The sequence below is a fragment of the Punctularia strigosozonata genome, assembly GCF_000264995.1.
Source record: "Punctularia strigosozonata HHB-11173 SS5 unplaced genomic scaffold PUNSTscaffold_2, whole genome shotgun sequence".
Classification (NCBI taxonomy): Eukaryota; Fungi; Basidiomycota; class Agaricomycetes; order Corticiales; family Punctulariaceae; genus Punctularia; species Punctularia strigosozonata.
Window position 1 is genome coordinate 411,628 of NW_006767434.1, and position 14,593 is coordinate 426,220.

Below are 14,593 nucleotides of genomic sequence, written 5' to 3' on the forward strand. Positions count from 1 at the left end.
GAGCATCTAACGCTGGATATTGGACCAGGATGTCGACGAACCGCAGGCGACCGGAACCTCTCAACCACACCAGCGGACTAACGACATCGGCTCGCCTCAGGATGATCTGACTGTACAGTTGCATCATTGTGGCAAGCAAAGTCACTGCCTAATGTCCGTAACACACAGAAACACTCAGGTCGCGCAATCGCAGAAGCCGGAGGATATCGATCATCGGAGCAGACCGTCGCGCGGCGAGCCGTTGATGAGGCCAAGAAAGAGGTCGCCACCATGCAATCTGATACACTGGTGGAACGAGGCGCGGCGGCAGTCGACGAACGGAAAGACCTGGCGCAAGGGCTGGCCTCGTCACCAAAGCAATGGGAACCGTTGTTCAGGCGTCTTAAGCAGTTCACAGAACTTGTCGACAAGATTGCCGAGGTGATCATTCGTGGTTCGGATTTTTCGTGATTCCGAACTCATGTTGGTCGCGGTGATAGATTCATCCCTATGCAAACATGGCGTGGAATGTTCTCTCAATCGTGCAGAAGGCAAGTCACGCATACTAGTCCGACGCGTGTCTCCTGACGAATCCCACCTTTAGACCATCATCGGGCAGGTCAAACTCGACCAATCCATCCGCGACCTCCTCGACACCCTCGAGAACGTATACGACTTCATGGATCAGGCTCAGCCTCTGGACACCGTCAAATCAGCGGCGAAGCTGCTCACGGCACTCGCTCAGCAGACGACCGAATGCGGCTGGTTCATACACGACTATGCAAAAAACAAGAACTTCTGTGAGTTTGGGAACGATTGCTCGTCCTCGACGTGACCGTGACGTTGATAACAGTACCGCGAACGGCGTCGAATGCTTGGAAGAAACTCGTCCATCCAGCCCAAGCGGCGCCAGCGATGGTGAAGGAATACCGAGCCAAGTTCGCAGAGCTCAAGTCGCAGCTCCTCGACGGATCCACGATACGAACAGCCATCGCCGTTGGGAACGTCGATCTCGTCGTTCACAGGGTCTTGGACGCCGTCGAAGAGATCGGTAAGGAACCCTTCTGCTTGTCCTTCGCCGCGTTGACCATCGATTATCATCAGCCGCGGACGTCAAGATGCAGCGGTTGGAAGAAGCCTGCGCCAGAGGTTCTCGGTTTAACAGCAATAAGAGATGCCTTCCAGAGACTCGTCGGACAATTCTCCAGATTATAGCCGACTGGATCAACGATCCGCTGGACACTCGTCGCGTGTTCCTGCTCTATGGGCCGGCGGGGTCGGGTAAGTCGGCGATCGCTCATACCATAGCAGCCACGTTCTACGATATGCTTCGCTTGGGATCCTCGTATTGCTTTGACAGGTCCAACATCGAGCTTACTCACGCTACTCCCGTTTTCCCTACTATCGCCCGCGACCTATCCGAGCGTGAGCCTCAGATCCGATTCCAACTTTCGCGTGCCATTGCCCAGGACTCCGCCCTCGCCACATCGAACGATCTTCGCACACAATTCCGGCGTTTCATCGTGGAGCCTGCATCGCAGCTCGCGATCTCTGGGCCGATCGTCATCGTCATCGACGCCCTTGACGAATGTGACTCAAACACACGAAGCACTCTGTTATCAATCTTGCAAAGTGCGGACGAAGGGGATGCGCTCCCCTCCAATTTTCGCGTCCTCGTCACTTGTAGGCCAGAGCCCGACATCATGGACGTCCGGGATCCGCGCCTTGTTCGCGCTCAATCAATGAACGACGTACTGGGGGCGACCGCCAACGAGGAAGACATACAGCTGTATGTTCGTGGGCAGCTTTCGTCCCTCTCGAGAGCGCATGATGTCGAGGCCATGTGTACCCAACTCGTACTCTCCGCCGAAGGACTCTTTCAGTGGGCTGCTACAGCGTGTCGTTTCGTGGTCGCGAAGACTCCGCCATTGACCATCAAACAAAGGATGGCACTTGTTCTACCATCCGATGGCAAACGCACCGCTAATGGCCAACTTGATACGCTGTACTTAGAAGTCCTTCGTATCACCTTCTCTTCCACGCACCCCGAGGTCATGGAGAATTTCCATCGTGTGATGAGTCTCCTCATGACGGCGATTGAACCGCTGTCCATCTCGGCATTGCAGGATATCGTTAGTGGACAGGCAGACCTTGATCCTGATATGCTGGAAGGGGTACTCGCGGGCATGGGATCGCTCCTATCTGGAACCGATCGCTTGGACGTCGTCGTGCGCCCTCTGCATACGTCGTTTCGAGACTTCATTCTAGATCCCAAACGCAGCCACGAATTCGTCGTCAAGCCAGGGAAGGAGGAGCATCTACAATTCGCGCGCGGAACCCTACGTCTTCTGTTGAGCGAGCAGTTGCACATCAACATGTGCGGACTCGAGACGTCATATCGTCTCAACACGTACTATCTCGATTTAGACGATCGTGTACGGAAAATGATCACGTCGAGCTTGGTTTATTCCACTCGCTACTGGGCTGATCATCTTGAGAAGACTCCATGCGGCTCTGGCCTGCTTCGAATGGCGGAACAACTGCTGAAAGTCAAGTTCCTGTTCTGGCTCGAGCTCCTCAGTCTTCTAGGGTCCGTTCCTACCTGCGCATCAGCGCTCCTGAAGCTCAAACAGTGGACACCTCGGGCAGGTCTTTTCATCGGTTACATCTGTCGCATGCGGCTCACATACGTGTTCTGCCCTTAGGACACTGCGGAAGGACTGGAAACAGTCTCAATTATTGAGGATTTCCTCAAGTTCATCCGGGCTTTCGGGGTAGTGATCGGGTTTTCTGCTCCTCACATTTATCTCTCAGCCGTACCTTTTGCACCGACGAGATCACAAGTGCGCCAGCTGTACGAATCGAAGCTTCCCAGAAGAGCTACGGTGGTGTGCGGTGGATTGTCAGAATGGCCCGCCTTAGAATGCACCATGGACTGCGATGGCGGCGTCCTCTGTGCGGAATTCTCCGACGATGGAAAACAAATCTTCTTTGTCTCGCGCGGATCGTTTTGCTGCACTATACATGTTCGGGATGCGGCGACCGGACAGCTGGTCCGTCGACCGGTGCGCTGTGGTACAGAGAGTAATGTCCAGTGCGTCGCCTTCTCTTCGGAGCGAGACCTCATAGTGGTGGGATTGCAGGACAGCACGATTCAGGTTTGGAATACCACCGCAGGACAGCATATTCGCACGCTCAGAGGGCATACGGATTATGTTCGAACGGTCGCTTTCTCTCCTGACGGCAAGCAGATTGTGTCGGGCTCGAAAGACAAGACGGTCTGTATCTGGGATGTGCAGTCTGAGAAGCTTGTCCATCCACCGCTCCAGGGACATACACACGGGGTCCTTTCCGTCGCTTTCTCGCCTGACTCCAACTGGGTGGTCTCAGGTTCAGCAGACGGAATGATTTGCTTATGGGATACCACAATGGGAACACTTGTGCACGAGCCATTGCGCGGCTATCCATCCTTTGAATCCCCTGTCGCATTCTCGCAGGATGGGAAATGGATTGTTTCGGGCAATGAGACCATGCAGCTGTGGGATGTCGAGTCTGGCCAGCCTATCGGGTCCCCTCTTTGGGGCTACACTAGCCATGTCACAGCGTTGGCGATCTCCCCGGACGGCAAGTTCGTTGTATCTGGTTCTTCAGATGGTGTCGTTCATCTATGGGAAACAACCGAACAGGCCCCTTGCACAACTTTCCATGGTCACTCCAACATGGTGATATCTGTAGCGTTCTCGGGAGATGGCCAGTACATCGTCTCTGGATCATGGGACGGGACTGTGCGCGTGTGGAACGCTTCAACCCGATGCACCGAGAAGGACATTGTCAGAAGACACGCTGGCCTGGGCTACAGTATGGCTGTTTCGCCGGATGGGGAGCGTATCGTCACTTGGCACAAGAAAGACATTTGTGTGTGGGACGTCTCGACGGGAATGCCTGTTCAAGGCCAACACTGGCCAGAACACACAGCCAACGTACTCTACATATTGTTCTTACCCGATGGACGCCGCATCTTGTCGTGGTCGGAGGATGGCACAGTTCGCGTGTGGGAAGTCTCCACCGGTCAATACATTCGCCATTTCACAGTTCCAACCTTGAGATCCCGTTGGTCAATCTCGGCGGCAGTCTCTCCGGACGGGCGATATATCACATTGTCATGCTCAGAAGAGATTATACACGTATGGGACATCTCCAACGGGGAGTGTTTGCAGGAACCTCTCGAGGGTCACACTGGTGATGTCACAGCCCTGGCATTCTCTCCAGATGGGAAGCGCATCGCATCGGGCGCACGAGACCACACAATACTCCTATGGGACGTCGAGACAGGTCAGACTGTATGCGCACCGTTGGAGGGGCATACCAATTGTGTAACCTGCGTTGCCTTTTTGCCCAATGGCGCTTCTCTCGTGTCCGGTGACATGGACGGCTTCGTGCGGATCTGGGACTCTGCCACGGGACAGACAATCTGCGGTCCTTGGCGTCGCCATGACCAGTGGGTTCACTCCGTCGCTTTCTCGCCAAACGGACGCTGCGTGGCCTCGGGCGGAATGGATCGTACAGTGCGCGTTTGGGACGCAGTCACTGGGAAGCCGATCCGCGAGTCCTTTCGGGGTCACACAAGTCTGGTCAACACAGTGGCATTCTCACCAGATGGCCAATGCATCATATCATGCAGCTGGGACGGCACGATCCGGTTCTGGGATGCCTCGACGGGGCATAGTGACAATGTCGAGGGACTACGGGGTGCGTCACCTCAATGTTTCACTTGATCTCACTCACACTGGCTGTCCGGCGTAGTAGATGATAGCGCTACCTCTAGCCAACCGCGTTCAGTATCATTCTCGCCAGACGAGGATCACGCTCTCGCCGACATTCAGCTCATAGTCCCTGGCGCTGAACAGATGTCACGGTTCCAAATCGACGATTCATTCACGCTGGAGGACTACGGCTGGCTCATGGGACCTGACGATCGACGCCTGATCTGGATACCGGTTCAAAATCGCAAGATGTTGTTCATGCCACAGAACAGGCGAACCATGATACCTTGGGATGGGGTGACTACGCTTGATCTGAGCAACTTTGCTCACGGCGAGAAGTGGGCCGAGTGCTACGAGGAGGGCTCCTCGTGAGTGAGCCGGTGCGTGGTTCGCTGGATATCGTGGAGTGGAGAGGTATCTTGTTGTTCAGCTTTCAGTGCCGCCGGGCATCTTCTCGAATATGATTGACGTGAATTGGCGACGCGTGGGGGTGTACAGACTTTGTGTTCAGCGCATATAGCTGGAGAGACAAGGCGATGACGACGGTGCTGGTCAATGAGATCCGATAATAAATACTTGTCGTATGATATGTTTGCTGATGTAGTCCTCGGGCTCAACGACGATCATGCATACTCCCATGTCACCCGCCTTACCCACCCGCCACCACTCGCATATACGCGCACGACTCGCGTCGACCCGTCCGATTGCGAGTCCGTTTCGACAAGTCGCCTCGCCTTAGGTTTGATTTCGTAGAAGGGTATCTGCGTCTGGAAAAGGTAAGGTATCGCCATGGATGAAAGCTTAGCCAGTGGCAGAACCGTACATGGCGTGGTTTGCCGGATCCGACTGCTTTCTGAATACTGCATTGGGAGTGGGGGCGGAGGCGATGGTGAGAGGAGATGATCGTCTGCATGAAACCGGTCCACCGGTGAGCGGATGATAGGATAGACCAGAGGAGCGGGTACGTACCGAAGCCGCGTGCGCGGCTGCTTCCATGATGAAGCGCTTGACAACGCCAATGGCGGGAGTCCATGTGCGCGCATATATGACGCCGCTGTCATCTAGAACGGCGAGCACGACCTAGATAACAACGCGCCGTGACTTTTCAAGAAATACATACTCACCGTCCGGATTATAATCCTCCCCGAGCATGTGCATACACCCTGTCCGCAGATTCCTCATCCAGTACGCCGTTCGATCTTCGACGTAAGAGATCGTCGCCCACCTGCATCGCGCTCGTCTGAATAGACCCCAGAGAGGGCTACGCACCTTGATTGGCAATCCCGGCAGCCACAACCCGTCAATGGTCTGAATGCGCAGGTAGAGGCCGCGGTTCCGGAGATTGTGAAGGTCGGCGATGGCGGAGAGTGAGCCAAGTTCGAGTCCCTGGTGCGTTGTATTCGCTCTGCGGATAGCGTTGAGAACCCGAATATGTAAGGCGCTTGAAAATGTAGACGTACCACGTATAAGCCCACCGCCGCGCATACTTTAGATAGTCATGGTGGGCGACATCGTAGATCCTCCGTTCGAATAGATCGACATCTGCCTGCGCATCCTAAGGGTGCATGCACTCGATGCAGCTCTCGTGTTGATCCCGAGCAAATTCAAGCTTGACGTCTTGGCCAGACTGGGTGTATACGCTTGGAGCTTCTTCGGCTTCGGAGAGCCGGTCGCTGGACGACGTCGCCGACGACGATATACTTTCCACGAGCGAGGAGGCGGGACGGTTGTGCCGTGGTGTTCGATGCGCAGAACAGTCTGAGGAGACAAAGGGTGTGAGCGAGAGGATAATGTGCAGGTACTGGCACGCGAAATGCAACACGCCGGAGAGGCCATCGAGGTGGATCATGGTATCGGCATGGGAGCAGAGGTGCGGTCCATGCAAGGGAATGAACAGACGAGGATGATCGTCGAGGATGATCCTGGGAGTATCGAAGTCTCATGAGCTTTACAATCCTGAGGTCGGCGGGTTCTCGAAGGCGTTTTGATATGGACATTCAACTGCCCCGACGTCGACGCAAGCTTGGTATTCTTCTGGACGGTATGATCTGCATGGTGGACATGAGGTGAGTAAGGGGAACTCGTGTACCAGCACATACTCAAGAGAACTCACGCTGAATGCAACCGCCGAATATCTGTTGCTCGGGCTCATCCATGTTTACATCCCGCCTGGCATGAGTCATCCTTCCGAGTCGCGTACATCTTGGTGTGCGCGACGGAGGCTGAGAGACGGCAAACGAACCGGTCGGCCCGGTGAGCATCGTACGGCGCAAAGTGGTCCTTGACGCGAAGAGCAGTCATGAATCCGCGCGTTCCCGGAAGTAGAGTATGAGCCTGCGAACGTGCATCAGCGTCTATCCATAGGCAGATACGGTAGAGTAAGGGCGACCGATGCAAACGACGGAGATACACCAAGAGGCCCTAGGCGACAGAGGCGTTCGAATCCTGGGTCTGCGTATTGATATATGTGCTCCTAGTCTCGAGCGCAGCATGAGAGACGCGTGATCCATCGAGGACCGGAGGAAGCGGGATGGAGACTCATGAGACGTTCCGCACTGCTGAGGCCGAGTGAACAAACGAACGTCGTCAACCAGCACATACCCAAACACTCACGCTGTTGACCACCGAACATCGACATCATCTCTAGTTTTGCTCATATTCATCCCCGTTCCCCTCCAGCGAGAGACAATTCCTTGATCTGACTCGCAATGCGGACATCTTGACGTGTGGAGCTGGCCGAGAGAGAGACTCCGATGTCGCGCGCGACCGCCGTCGCGATCGGCCGAAGCCGATCCAGCTTGTCCTTCTCCGTGCCTTGGTTCGTCGCCATCGTCGTGCCCGGGGGCTCTGAGATGTGCACCCGCATGGCAATATCATATCATGCGTCTCGTCTTGATCGTGTTCTCCGAGCCTGCTTCGTACAGCACGCAACTCGTTGTATCATCGTACCTGCCGCTACCGTCGGTCTACCTACCATCTGCCTCAAGTCAGCCTACTCCAAGACAACGGATTTGAGTCCATCCCCAGTATGCTCATTCGCGCGTCCATAGCTCGCGTGAAGCACGCCAAACCGAACGCGGGGTCTTTCGCCTCCCCGGCGCGGCTACATCAAGGCGGGGTTATTGAGGCTGACGAAGCATTCGTCCGCGCTGCAAGATGGAAAGGAGCGCGCAAGGCATGCCAGGATCTTTGAAACCCGACGTCTGGTATATGAGATACCGTGCGCGGTGCGCCCTCGCGCGTGGTGGGTAACTGCGTGCGTTCTCGTCTTTCCACCCAACTATCGTGTTTTCAGGCTGAATCGAACCTGGCTCTTCCGCCAGGTCGTCCGCGATAGTCCGCCTGGATGTGCATTACAACGTCAAGCTCGAGGACATGCGGACTCCGGCATGACGCACTGCATCGGCGAGGCAGGCGATGACGAAGAGAATGCGACGCTAAGCTCTCACCCAACAAACTGCAGTCGTGGCGCCGCCACCGTTACGCGTATCATGAAGGAAGTATCGCGCTGATTCGACTACCTCCCCTACCGTCATGCGGCCCACATCAGCAGCCCGCAATCCAAGGAGAAGCGACGGACGGGAACGTTCGTCCAATTCTATCCCGGTCGATAACGGCGCCACTCGATTCGGATCGAAGGGCACTCGAGATGTCACCCTCGTCCCCAAGGGCTCGCACCGACTACCTCTTCTCTTCTCCCCGCGTTCTGGGTCGACTACCGTCCATGGGCTTCTCCGAGTTGCAGTTGAAGACCATGATTCTGCCTGGTACGTATTTTCGTCCCAGTGGAGGCAAATCGTTGCACACATCTCAACCTGGCAGCCGCCTCAAAACAATTCGGGACCGGTGAACACGTCCGCGACACGCAGGACGTCGAGGCGGGCGCGATGGCGACTGGCAACGCTGCGGAGGTATCTGTGGAACGCTGCCACTGCCGAGAGCCTCAGTTTTCGCAGCTGAAGCTGAACGCATTTGCCCTGGGTCTCGTATCGGAGATGTTCGTCGGGAGCGCATTGTATGACTGCTGGGTGTCGTGTGCCTTGACGCACGGAGACGTGGGGATTCATACCTTGATACAAAGACTTGAAGATCGGTCTAGATCGCTCATGAGCAATGCATTATACTGACAGAGCGTGAAGTCGCGGACGACCAGAATTTTTTTGCTCGATAAGCTGCAGTGGGTGTATGAGATTTTACATCTCGAGATCGGAAGGAATCATGCTTGTCGCCCCGATGGGTACCAACTATTCCTTCTCATAACATGACTACGGTGCCAATTCCCGAGAGTCAAGAGACAGACCTAATGTCTGCTATCCAGTCCCTCGTCCCAGCATCGCCGTTGCCATGTAGGGGAACCGGCCAGGCGCAGTGCTGTACCGCACAATAACACACATCAATCGACCTTGATCGAATTTCACAGGATGGTGCACTCACATACGTAGGTGTCCTCCAGGTAGTAACGTACCCGAACGGGTGCACGGCCAAAGATCTTCGTCGATATGCCATTCACGAGCCCTAACGATCGCCCTGTATTCACATTGGCCAGGATGTGTTTGATCACCGCCGCTTCGCCCTCGTTTTCCCCAACTCGCGGATATATCTCCCCCAAATCGGCGAAGACCTCGACGGCCTCGACGTTCCGCCTCCCGCTCCGATCCCTGGCCTTCGCACATCATACAAAAACCCGGGTTTGAACCGCAGTCCCTTCGGGCTTTCCTGATGCACGCTATCCTGAAGCTCGCGATGTCATTCGCACCCGAGGAGCAGAGCACGCCGGTGCCGAGCAGTCCATACTTTCATCCTCGGCGCATCAGTGTTGCGAACACCCGCATGCGGTCGAGCGCTCGGATTCATCGCTGGAGCCCAAGACGATGACAGGTGATTTGATGACATCGCACAATTCGGGTCCTATTGAGGTAAGGATTGGTCGGCTAATGATTGGTCGGCGAAGAAAAAGAGGAGCACACGCGGCGAAGAAGGACCGGAACATACCCTTGAAAGGCGCCTGCGTCGTCGAGAGAGCCCTAGGTCGATCCTGCCCTACGTCGGGTCGGCGTCCCCCTCGCAGGTGCAAAGCGGTGCGTAAATGATGTCGAGCCATTGTTGAGGTGATGCGACTGTAGACACGACATCAGTCTGACGCAATTCACATGCGTGGATCAGACGATGCGGACCTTTGAGAAGAAGCGCCAGTTCGCAGTGGGATGGATTTACGCTGCCGTCAATCATAGACAAGAGCGATCATGGACCGGTGTGCGTTTGATGATGACGCACGCCGTCCGGAGAAGCGATCGAGGCTGATCGAAGGGGTGTGAAGGAACATTAACGCGGTGCTTCGAGATTTGCGATACCTGAAACGAGTGTATGCGCGTATCAGCGTCAATCGTGATCCATAGATGTATAGTAGAAGAGGGAGCAGGTTCACGCAGCAAGGATTCGTGAGCACCGGAGCGGGTGCAAGAGGATGATGAGAAGAGAAGATACGGACGCGCACGCACCTCAGTTAACCATACGGGAACCCGCAGAGCATTCATGAGCAAGCCGATACGATCTTCGTAGGGTTCGTCGAGGGCGTTGATGAGGAAGAGAGGCCGATGTAGAGCCAGCCCGGTGCGTTCTTCGTGAGGCCGCCTATGGAGGGTATGCCTATATGCGCGCGTCAGCATCCGTGGACTTGGGTGCGGGTACAAAGGGCGGAGAATGCAGGAAAACGTACCGGGAGTGGACGCGCCGCCGGCCGCATATACTCCCATTGGTCATGATGGACGGTGTAGCCAGCCCCCGCATACTCCGGTCTACAAATGACTGTCCGGTTCGAGAGCAGGCGTAGTCGTCGCAGCGTTCATACCCGTTCCCAAGACTATTCGCCTTCGGGCGAAGCATCTTCATGTCCAGAGGACGGGCCGCCATGCCGGTGGACTATGCTGAGGGAGGTATGGTATATGCGAATGATGGGGAGGTGAGATAGCGGCGGCGATGGTGGCATGACGCTAATGTTTGTATTCGAAGTGGTATGAGGAGGAGGCGCACGAGAGGGCGAGAAGGCGACGTGCACATGTTCACAGGCAGACTGTATCGCGTCCGGGCATGGCTTTCAGAGCGGAACTTGACTTCGGTGAAGGAGAGGATATGTAGATTGGAAGCGCATCGTTCCCAGGCAATAGGTGGATGGAGCTGCTAGTCAAGGACGGCCCTACGATGGCGGCGCGTGCGGGAGAAGGTCGACGCGTTCTTGGGCTCTGGAGGTGTCCAGGACCAAGCAGGATGGGTGCCTGATCAGTTTAACTTTGAAGCCAGGGCGAGCGGGATCAAGACTTCGATGCTCGACTGCGATGGTACACAACCAGGTGAGTGAACGAACGTCGTCATTCCGCGCAAAATCGAACACGCACACTACTGTTAACCATCGACCATACCTCGCGCCCGTACCTCGCGCCCGTCCTCGTTCCCATATCGCCCAGCGCGAGTCTTCAGTTAATTGGTGTACGTCCTGTGGTGCGACCGTGGCAGAGAGAGAAGAATCGCGCGCCACTTGACTCCCAGTCTTAACGCGAGGGTGGGCGAGAGGCAGTCTACGCTTACCGAGGGCCTTCCCCTCTCCAGGACTTCTGCCGATTGCTATGTCGATGGTCGAGGACGCCGTGTCCTTGCTGCGGCAAGCTCGAATGGACTGCAAATAATGAACGGAACGCGCAAGGATGTCAACAGACCGGCTGCGTACACGTCATTCCAACCCCAAGGGTCCTCCGTCATTGACCTTGTACTAGCCAACCACCTTGCCATCGACCGTATGGACATTCTCCGTGTATCCTCCACGGAAGTTCCGCTTCTGTCTGATCATGCACGCGTCACTATCCACTTGAGATGTACGCAAGCTCCGCCTCGCCGCCTCCTCAGAGATCCTGACGACGTACGGCATCCCGCACCACCTGTCCCGCAAGTTCCGGTGTCGTACCTCGACCAACTGCTGATCCAGACGCGTGACAGCGTACAGTCCGCTAGCCAGGCCACTGCGTCATTGTACGGGAGTCTGATTTACAACACACAGCCCGTCGCCGTCTACACAGACGGCTCATGCAAAGGAGTGACTGTTCGAAGGGCAGGGGCAGGGGTATACTGGGCAGACGGTGCAGCGATGAATATTGCAGCTCGTGTGCCCGGAAGACAGACCAATAACCGGGGAGAATTGTATGCCGTGAAGCTTGCGCTGCGCGCGTCCAATCCTCTACGGAACCTTGACATCTACTCCGACTCTGAGCTGGTGATACGTCTCTGTTGCTACTGGGCACCGGCTATCGCAGCGAGAGGTTGGGAGCGGAAGCTCCTACTGCACGAAGTGGTACACCTACTGAGGGCCCGTCTTGCTCGCACGCGGTTCATCTGGATTAAGGGTCACAGCGGAAATGTTGGCGGCGACGCTGCCGATAGGTTAGCAAAAGAGGGTGCAGACCTTCCGGACGTTGACCATGACTCCGTACCAAGCTGTGACGCGGGCAAAGCCGAATACGGCTAAGGTGCGTTCACACGATAAGGTTCTCGAGCGGCACAACAAGAGAGAGTTCACGTCTCGATTGAGCAACTCGAGGTAAGATACGAAACCAAAAGGTAAAGGTCCTCGCGACGAGGCTGCTTGTCTTTTATACCTCGTCGCGAGCCCTTGAGCATATGGAAGTGGAGCAAAAGGATCAAACAGTCAAAAGGCGCATCAGCGCCGGATGCTAGAAAAGGAAAGAAGTTCTCGGTCTCAGCCTTCGGCAGAACCGGCACGTAACATCCGCCCTCCCGAAGTGGAAACCGCTTCGCCCAACAAGGTAATCCTCCGCCTCGATCCCTCGACTACACTCCCCGGCGCGTATTCTTCTCTAATTCTCGCTCCCGACGGCGCTCTTGAGCGCGCATCTGTCCACGCAGCGCCTGCACTATAGCGAACTGAATGACATCTTCATCGACCCCTAATGCGCCGATTGACGCGCTCGACGATCCCGCAACCACGTGTGATCCCTGGCTCGACCCTGCGCGATCGTCGGTCGGCTGCTTCTTGATCTTCTTCGCCTGGGTCCCCTCGGGCTTCTCTTGCCCTCCCTTCGCCGACTTTGACTTAGCGGTACGCTTGGCGGCGAGCCCGTCTAAGATCTCTTGAACCTCTGGCCGGAAGAAGATCGATCGCATCGGCTCGCCCTCCACCTCGACCACACCCTTGTCATTAAATCCGGACAACGAGGCGACGCTGGGATCAACGAGCTTCCTGAGCGTTGAACGGAGGGAATAATACCTGATTGGGACCAGCTCATCAACCGAGGCAAGCCCACCACGGATGCGATCGTCGTAGCGGAGGTAACGCTCGACATCCTTCCAATGGTACACATCGAACGGGCACCCAATCATCGGGGCAGGTACGTGGTCCACGATGAACTCCTTGTGGGTGGTGTTGAACTCTACACCCTTGCAACAGGTGATAATCACCACGTCCTCGACATCCTGCGTCGTGCCAGGAAGCGGCATCAGGTCGGCATCGGCGGCGTTGGGGGCAGCTTCCTTTGGAGGTGATGCATTGGCGGCGGGGTCGGAGTCGACTGCGGTCGGCGGTTCTTTGCGCTTGACGGCACCCCGACGCTTCGTAGGCGGGTCAGCGGTCGAGCCAGATGAAGGGGGCATAAACGATGGTGAGTGACGATTGCGTTCACAATGGTGTAAAGTTACGGGATAGCTAACGGTGTCTGTATCACCTGTCCCGAGTTCGTTATATAGTCGACGTCCACATCTACCGCCGGTCTCATCGACACACAGGGTGATCCCGCCGGCGAAGATTTGCGGGTCATCTTCCTCGATGATTCCACTACCTTCCGGGAGTTCCGCGACACTGCTAACTCCTTGCTCATCCAGGTATAATTTCAAATGCTCCATACCGTCAATTTTGTCAAGGGGGAGCCAGGTGACGTCTCCAGCTTTCCACTTGATTTTGAACACGGATGACGTCCCTTGTCCCTTGTGAGCTAGAATGCGATCAACGGCCCATTTGGCCCCATCCTCCCCGAAATCAGCCACCTGCATCTCTGCCCGCCCCGGGAAGAGACGATCATCATTGGCGACGTGTACGCGAAGAAGTGATGCGTGGAATACAGGATGAACTCCTCTCTGCAATAGTCGGGCGGGCAGATCAACCCGGAACGAATTGTTCCGAAAGTCCTTAGAAATCAGGTATGGCCCAATGTATTTGGGAATGAGCTTTCGTGCGCGGCCCTTCGGGAAATTGATATTCTTCGTAGAGACGTAGACCATGTCCCCGACGACGAACGGAGCCGGCCGGCGTAGTCGGTTAGCGGCACGCGTCTGCTTCACGCGGGCCTCCAGGATAGCGTCATGCGCTGCCATGATCGCGGCGCGCATCCGTTGAGCGAACACGCGCACCCCGGGATATTCCAACTCGGCGGGTTGATCCCAAATCAAGGATCGAGGCATCCGTCCTGTATCCAGAAAGAATGGTGCGTAACCAGTGCTTTCCGACCTAGCCGAATTGATGGCGAATTCGATCCCTGGCAGCTTCGACACCCAGTCCTTCTGGTCCGGCCTCACGCATGCCCGGATCATCTGGGTTATCGTACGGTTTGCGCGTTCCGTTGACCCGTCACTCTCTGGGTGGTAAGCGCTCGACATACTGAGTTTCACCCCTAACATTTTATTGAGGTGCTGCCAGAACGTGCTTGTAAACAGGACGTCGCGGTCGCTCACAATCCTCTTCGGTAAGCCATGCAATCGGTAGATCTCAGCAAAAACTAACTCGGCGATATCTTTAGCCCTATAGTCTTGCCGGCTCGGAACGAGATGCACACGGCCCGTCAGGGGATCAATCA

The 14,593-nt window shown here is 55.9% G+C and overlaps 8 protein-coding genes across 8 annotated transcripts; 4 read left to right on the forward strand and 4 right to left on the reverse strand.

Moving 5' to 3' along the window:
• Window positions 1-270: 270 nt before the first annotated feature.
• PUNSTDRAFT_130507 (uncharacterized protein) lies at window positions 271-2,684 on the forward strand (the record flags this gene model as incomplete). The annotated part of the gene is made up of 6 exons (XM_007379746.1): window positions 271-420; window positions 480-521; window positions 584-779; window positions 833-1,030; window positions 1,084-1,260; window positions 1,291-2,684. 6 exons carry the CDS (start codon window positions 271-273, stop codon window positions 2,682-2,684), a joined length of 2,157 nt encoding a protein of 718 aa, XP_007379808.1.
• Window positions 2,685-3,062: 378 nt separating this feature from the next.
• On the forward strand, window positions 3,063-4,700 carry PUNSTDRAFT_16220 (WD40 repeat-like protein; the record flags this gene model as incomplete). The annotated part of the gene is made up of 3 exons (XM_007379747.1): window positions 3,063-3,419; window positions 3,666-3,764; window positions 4,155-4,700. Coding segments are annotated over 3 exons (1,002 nt in total), but the record flags the coding sequence as incomplete, so codon positions are not given.
• A 665-nt stretch (window positions 4,701-5,365) lies between these two features.
• PUNSTDRAFT_130509 (uncharacterized protein) lies at window positions 5,366-7,572 on the reverse strand (the record flags this gene model as incomplete). Its single annotated transcript, XM_007379748.1, has 8 exons — window positions 5,366-5,509; window positions 5,566-5,649; window positions 5,712-5,822; window positions 6,012-6,147; window positions 6,230-6,297; window positions 6,358-6,664; window positions 6,943-7,076; window positions 7,459-7,572. The coding sequence occupies 8 exons, from the start codon at window positions 7,570-7,572 to the stop codon at window positions 5,366-5,368; spliced, it is 1,098 nt and encodes a 365-aa protein (XP_007379810.1).
• An 819-nt stretch (window positions 7,573-8,391) lies between these two features.
• Window positions 8,392-9,462, forward strand: PUNSTDRAFT_130510 (uncharacterized protein; the record flags this gene model as incomplete). The annotated part of the gene is made up of 3 exons (XM_007379749.1): window positions 8,392-8,509; window positions 8,565-8,653; window positions 9,289-9,462. The coding sequence occupies 3 exons, from the start codon at window positions 8,392-8,394 to the stop codon at window positions 9,460-9,462; spliced, it is 381 nt and encodes a 126-aa protein (XP_007379811.1).
• A 320-nt stretch (window positions 9,463-9,782) lies between these two features.
• On the reverse strand, window positions 9,783-10,652 carry PUNSTDRAFT_130511 (uncharacterized protein; the record flags this gene model as incomplete). Its single annotated transcript, XM_007379750.1, has 5 exons — window positions 9,783-9,859; window positions 9,917-9,957; window positions 10,017-10,093; window positions 10,241-10,388; window positions 10,459-10,652. 5 exons carry the CDS (start codon window positions 10,650-10,652, stop codon window positions 9,783-9,785), a joined length of 537 nt encoding a protein of 178 aa, XP_007379812.1.
• Window positions 10,653-11,799: 1,147 nt separating this feature from the next.
• On the forward strand, window positions 11,800-12,189 carry PUNSTDRAFT_34143 (ribonuclease H-like protein; the record flags this gene model as incomplete). The annotated part of the gene is made up of 1 exon (XM_007379751.1): window positions 11,800-12,189. A coding segment is annotated over one exon (390 nt), but the record flags the coding sequence as incomplete, so codon positions are not given.
• A 1,484-nt stretch (window positions 12,190-13,673) lies between these two features.
• Window positions 13,674-13,916, reverse strand: PUNSTDRAFT_19409 (uncharacterized protein; the record flags this gene model as incomplete). Its single annotated transcript, XM_007379752.1, has 1 exon — window positions 13,674-13,916. A coding segment is annotated over one exon (243 nt), but the record flags the coding sequence as incomplete, so codon positions are not given.
• Window positions 13,917-14,015: 99 nt separating this feature from the next.
• On the reverse strand, window positions 14,016-14,438 carry PUNSTDRAFT_20545 (uncharacterized protein; the record flags this gene model as incomplete). Its single annotated transcript, XM_007379753.1, has 1 exon — window positions 14,016-14,438. A coding segment is annotated over one exon (423 nt), but the record flags the coding sequence as incomplete, so codon positions are not given.
• Between the last annotated feature and the right edge of the window lie 155 nt (window positions 14,439-14,593).